The sequence below is a fragment of the Gavialis gangeticus genome, unplaced genomic scaffold (assembly GCF_001723915.1).
Source record: "Gavialis gangeticus isolate Ggan-Ray unplaced genomic scaffold, GavGan_comp1, whole genome shotgun sequence".
Taxonomy (NCBI): Eukaryota; Metazoa; Chordata; order Crocodylia; family Gavialidae; genus Gavialis; species Gavialis gangeticus.
In genome coordinates, this window is record NW_017729024.1 from 107,785,178 (window position 1) to 107,791,747 (window position 6,570).

Genomic DNA, 6,570 nt, shown 5'->3' on the forward strand with positions numbered 1-6,570 from the left:
ATCAGGGGGCAGCAGGGCAGGCCCTATGAGGAGAGGAGGAGAGGAGACCTGAACCTGTTCAGCCTCCAGAAGAGAAGGCTGAGGGGGGATCTAGTGTCCTGTTACAAACTAGTCAGAGGGGACCAGCAGGCACTGGGGAAGTCCCTGTTCCCCCAAGCACTACCAGGAGTGACCAGGAATAACGGTCACAAGCTGGTAGAGGGTAGATATCAGGAGGCGCTACTTTACAGTCAGGGTGGCTAGGATCTGGAACCAACTTCCAAGAGAAGTGGTGCTGGCTCCTACCCTGGGGCTCTTTAAGAGGAGGCTAGATCTATACCTTGCTGGGTTCGTTTGACCCCAGTACTCTTTCCTGCCATGGCAGGGGGTCAGACTAGCTGGTCTACTCAGGTCCCTTCCAACCCTAGAAACTATGAAACTATGAAAACTCATGACATGGGTGACACTGTGTGTGTTAAGGCACATCAGGGTGAAAGCTGCAGGCCTGCTAGACCCTGCTGAAGCCACAAAGTCTTCCAGTTTTCAAGAAGATAGGTGCAGGGGCTTCTGGGTTCTGAAGCCCTGCACCTCTAGCTGCTGACAGGCAAAACTCATGACATGGGTGCTTGTGCAACTGCCTGTCTCTGTCTCTGTTAATATTTGCTCTTTAATTATTGTGTATTGAGCTGGTCCCTGAGTGAATCATGATTGATTGGTAACACAGTAGCTACTGAGGATAACGAGTTAATGAGCAAAGATTAACACATACAAAACCACAGACTAAGGAGAGGAAAGAATCAATACAGAGCCGGGAACGGCTTCTGCCCCTGATGTGACCAATCTCACTCACCAAAAAAAGTGGCCATGCTGTTTCCGGAAGTCCGGCAGCCACTTCTGGAAGTGGTGCAGCTGCTTTTGCTAGAGGCCCTGCCCCCCGGCCGGTGCTCAGAGGAGGGGCACTGGCACTCCCACCTGCCCCCTCTATCTGTCACCTAAACAGGGAGTGTGGCCTGACAGGGGGTGCACATGCACCCACATGCACCCGCTATGCGTTGCCACTTATTGTGCCCACAGTGGCATTAAAAGGATGTTTAGAAGCCAGAAGTATTCTGGCATGACAAATGAACAACCTGGAGAGCATTTCAATACGGAGGGCAACTCCATCCTGAAAAGTGATCTACATGTGTTATTATGGGTTTTTGTATCTCAGTAATTCAAGCTCAGGTTTGTTTTATTTACAAGTAAAAAAACAAAATAATGCTTTACACAGTTTACTCAGTGGACACACTGCAAAGTAATCAGGGGTCTGAAAGTTCGTGAGTTCTTTGTATACCATCCAGAGGAAAAAGACCATGTAGGTCAAATGATGCCCTCGGTGACTCTTTACAACCCTACTCCTGTGAAGGCTATGCAAAGCCACCTGTAATAGTCATAAACACTACAAAATGTAGCTGTAATGCTGTAAGCAAGGCACCAACTGCAGAATCTTTATAGCTAGTGAGGATGTGTAGTTATATACTGAATTCTACTGTTTCTGATCAGAAGGGGTGGACTAACATCAGGTGTCTGAAGAGCTGCAAGCCATTTAACAGACTTGCAAAGAGAGCAATGCAGGATTTTCTTTGCATTGGAAGCTGACTATGGGTCCAAAAGAGAAAGAAATTTGTTTTGGGGTGGAGGCAGGTTCACTCTGGCCTTTGCTTGTAAGATCTGGACTGTGATCCAAGCAGTCTGCTCCTGATGTTAATACTTCTCTACAATGGGTGAATCATGGGGTTCATTCAGAATGAGCTGACAGTCGTTCTGGGCTGGCTACTTATATTGTGCTGTACACTGTAGCCAAAACCAGCTTGCCAAGCAGCCTAACTGCCATAACAAGTTCTGCACACTATGCTCAAGCTGCTGAAGGGCTGAGACAAGAGTAGGAGTTGGGACTGACTGTGGATTTAAAAAATTATAAAACTGAAGGCTGTAATGGTACGGGAAACATAATAGCTCATCTGCCTTCAGCTCCGTTTTATGTATATTATACAGAAGATGGGGAAGCACTGTAAAATACTGTCAACTGCCATCAGTTATGGCCCCTTCTTTCCATGCCTAGGATCTCAGGGGGAATCAATTCAGGGCTAAATAAAATAGAGGAGTCAAATGTATTCCTTCCATTGTTGTCTGATTTCCTCTTAGAACTGTTCCTTCTTTCCAAAACAGACATGTGTTTTGGGGGTGAATAGGCAAATTTTTAACAGTATTGTCCTCCTTTCACATGGATTCAAGCTGTTTCATCTAGTCAGAAAGAACTGTGTGGAGTAACCAAAGGTGTCAAGCATTAAAAAGACACTGTATAAGAACTGACTCAGTATACTTAGCTACAGGGAAGCAGGGGGAAGAGAGAGCTTACTGACAACAACATATGATAATAGATCTGAGAACATTTTTTAAAGCTGGAACATGAGGAGGTATATCAACCCCTCATTGCTGTTATGAAAGGTACACGAGAAGTTATTATCCTTCAATAAGGATAATAGAAGGCCAATGTAAAATTGGTACATACAGCAAGGCCCTTACTCAAGAAAACATGCTTTTAAGACCACCCATCCAGCAAAGCACTGAAGTGCTAACTTCAATTGGATTTTAACACGTGCTTAATTGAAAAAAATGTGCCTAGGTGCCTTATTGAACAGGGTGCTTTTCTAAATCAGGTACACTCAAAATGCATACTTTTATTTACAAGTATCTCCAGCTAATAGGGACCTAGACTTGCAACTATCTGTATGTTATTCTGGTGTTGTGATGATACACTGAATGAGATCGTTTACATATACAGTACTTGTTTCTGCACTTGAACAAATAAAAGTCCATCCTGGAGTGTGATGAAAATTGAACTTTACCTTTCTTCCAGCTTGACAGTAACCTGTTGTAGGATCTGTGATGCCTGCTTATGGTACTCCAGCTGGGCTTGTACAAGAGCAGAAAGCTGGCTCACTTGTTCAATCTGAGGAGAAACATGCAAAATCAAATCTTAGTTCAATACCACTGAGCAGAGCTATTCAAAGAGCATCTGTGGAACACTATTATCCTAGCACTGCAGAGGCAGTTCTCTCTGCAATCTTGCCTCCTCTTTCTAATTAAAAAATAATTAGAGATCAGTTAAGCTTGCCTTTTTTAGATATTACTGCACCTGGATAAGAAAGGCCTCAGTGGGCCTGCTCACCTGAACAAGGGGGCTTCAAGACCCACAAGATCATTCTGAGAACTCGGGGAAAAACTGAATGAGTAAAGGGCATCCAAAACTTGTTTCTTCTTGCATGCTAGACAAAAGAGCTGATTTTGCAGGTGAGTGGTAAGCAGTCACTCAAAGCAGACTATAAACTCTCAGGGGTCACTGTCACTTCATTAGGGAGAATTCTCTCAACATTCCCTCTGAGGAAATGATTTCCACTGACCTTCAAAATAGGGTCTTAAAATGGTACAATCTAGGTGAGAACAAACTAACTGAATGGAGGGGGATAGGTGTTAAAATTGGTGCAAATAATATAAATTCTCTTCTGCAGGTACACTGCACTTCAGCACAGCTACATTTAGTTTCTACCTGTGAAGGTTCTTGGTTATGCTGTTGCTCCTTTCCATCACTCTTTCAGCATAAAATATCTTTAAAGTTGGTGTGAATTTAAATCTAAATTTAAATGCACACTTATTCACAGGTATTGTGACACGGCCTGGGGCAACAGCAATATGCAGAGTCAGGTGACTTCCACCTGCTTCCTTGTCACCAATGTGATTGCCTGGCTTAAGCAGCAGCAATTTTTTTCTTTCCTTCGCCTCCACCCCCCAAGTTCATGCTTGAGGTGGCTGCCCTGGTCACTCCACCCTAGTTACACTACTGCACTTATTTATCCATTCAGTCAGTTATCCATTAGAACTGAAACACCAAATCTGCAGAGTCAGTTGAATGGACATTTCAGACAATAGTTGAATGGGGAAGATTTTCCCCCTCCAGATGAAGGAATAATACTTTCTTCTTTGATTTTAAAGTTTTCAGTCCCATCTACGAAAGGAAAAAAAAACCCAACAACCTGTGGCCTGGGTTTCAATTAATGCAGCTCACTTTTCCAGCAAGATGCTGTACCTTATGCTAATCTGTGTATACAGCTTACATTGAAAACCCAGAGTTGAATAGACACATTTCAGTTGAGGGAAAATCATGACCTGGGAACATGGATTTATATAATTCTGACCATATAGATAGATACTCTTTCTTTGGCCAGAAGTAACCTTAGATGGTCAACAAGAATGGGCTGTTGTTATTGGAATTAATTTCTCTATTTTAGACACTTATATGGCTCCCACTGGCATAGCACCTCACCAAGCCTTACAAGACACTGCCTGGGGGCTTGTTATCCCCATTTTAAAGATAGGAATCAGAGGAAAGGAGATCTGTTTAACGTTTCACAAGAAGGTTGTGGCAGGATGGAGGTCTGAACACCTGTCTCCCCTTCCAAGAACAAATCCCATAACTCCTGAACCAACTTTCTTCACATTTTCAACTCAGCCCAAAGCACAAATAAGGGATTTCCTCACATCCATCTCCAAAAGGTTAAACATGCTTGACTCAGCAATTTCTTTGGATTCATCAAACTTGTCCAGGGCTTGGCGAAGTTCGTCATCAGGGAGCTTCCCTTGTCTTTTCTTCTTGTAATCAAAGTCCAGACGTCGGCCTTCCATTTTCTTGAGGTGGTGCTGCAACATTAGAGAGGTAAAAACAGGCATGTGATGTACACCACTTTCCAGCTCTCTCTTCTCTGCTTTATGATCATTGCAGTTAGTCAGTCATGGAGACTCAAACTGCATGCTGCCAGTTTACTGTTGGCACTTTCATATGAGTCAAAGAGCACAGAAGAGGGGGTTAGATTGACATTTATGCTGAGCAGCCACAGAATTCTGTTGTGTAAACATGAAGGAACTTCATTATTTACAGAAGCAGAACACAGTGGAAAACACCTACCTATATGAAACATGAGAACTATTCAGTTTTATTTCCAATCTGAAATTATCTGCATATTATCCCCCAGGACTTTATGTACACATTTGTTCTTGTGTTTTAATTTTCTTTTCTGATGCCAGTGAGAAGATTATTTTTGTGGTTTTCATAAAACCAGCAATGCATCTTATTTTCTGAGTGGTTTATCAACTGACAAAACATCTCTTCTATTTAGCAACTTCCATATAATGTTCATTGGAGCATTACAAATGCTGCTGCTGCCACAAGAGACTGAGAAAATGAAGCTCTAAAGCAGATATATTTTAGGTTTTCACTATTAAAATGTAAGAAAATTTGTGATCTATCATGATTCATCATGAGGTAAAAGCTAAAATTTTAAATTACCCTGGTGGCTTTTAATGCTCTAATTCTATACTTACACACGTTACAGTCTTATTGAAGTCATTCATGGGTGTAACATTACTTCTATGCATAAGTGCTGGAAGAACTGCAACTCACATTTACATCTACTAAGTTGTATGTGAAATCATTTGTGTCAGCAACACAAATAAGCATATGCCTATATAGTATTTGTACATATAAATTACAAAACTGGCTGCATGGGTAACTTTTTAATATGCACAAGAAAATAACATTTGTTTCCAAATACCTGGGATTTTGTGGGTTTTCAGATCATCTAGCATCTAAAAATGCAGGTACAAATTTAGAAGCAACTATTCAAAGTCTGCATTTAAAAACAAGCCATCCCACTACACCATGAACAGTCAAACAGACCGACTAGTGTTTTCCTGTTCAAAAAGACTAAAAGCAGACCTATGAATTTACAATAGCCTTCTAGAGTCCCACAGCTATAGTCCTAAAATATAGATGATCTTTATCTGACTGTTCTAAAAGCATGAATCTTCATTGATGACAATACCTGTATTTCTCTCAAATCTTTGTCATGGAGATTCTGTAGAGGGTCAATGAAATTTTGCTTTACTTCAATGTCCAAAGAATCTTTAACCTCAGAAAGCTCTCTCATAGCTTCTCCAACATCAGCCAAGGCTGGGCCTGGAGCAGAGGAAAGCCTAATTTACCTGTGACTCTACATTAGAATGGAATGACTTTCAATCACAGAAAATGAAGTTAGGAATAAAATATATTTTTGGCTGTGAATATGTATCAGGATTTCTTTAAATCTTCCACAATCAACTTCTAAAATACAATTAGTTTTGTCTAATAAGAAAGTATGGTATATTGAAAATGCACATTTTAAGGACAGTATAACAAGGGTAACTACTTCCCCTAATTGTTACTGTTACTCTGCTGTTACATTGCAAAGGTTGTGTGGAAGGATTTCTTATCTCCTGCTAGCCTTTATACCATGGGTGGAGGGAAACTGGAAACAGCCTTGTGTAAAGGGCTTTGGCGACCAACATTTTCTTTTTCTACATGTATCACTTCTGAACATATCTTGTGTTCTTAGTTGCATGCCTTGTCAGCAATGTATGCAGTAAGGCAATGTATAAATCTCATGTGGCTATTTCCCCAAATAGAAAAGTCTTGACTTTAACCAGTTGAAAACAAACAACCCCCCCAATGCCCCCCCG

At 41.4% G+C, this 6,570-nt stretch overlaps 1 protein-coding gene across 4 annotated transcripts in view; it reads right to left on the bottom strand.

Moving 5' to 3' along the window:
* SH3GL2 (SH3 domain containing GRB2 like 2, endophilin A1) overlaps positions 1-6,570 on the bottom strand; it is a 298,586-nt gene that overhangs the window by 14,672 nt on the left and 277,344 nt on the right. For all 4 annotated transcript variants that reach the window (XM_019517537.1, XM_019517539.1, XM_019517540.1 and 1 more), the window contains 3 exons: positions 5,898-6,031; positions 4,558-4,716; positions 2,868-2,971 (listed from right to left, as the gene is read on the bottom strand). In XM_019517537.1, the coding sequence (XP_019373082.1) occupies positions 2,868-2,971; positions 4,558-4,716; positions 5,898-6,031 (397 nt within the window). The remainder of the gene's footprint in view (positions 1-2,867; positions 2,972-4,557; positions 4,717-5,897; positions 6,032-6,570) is intronic.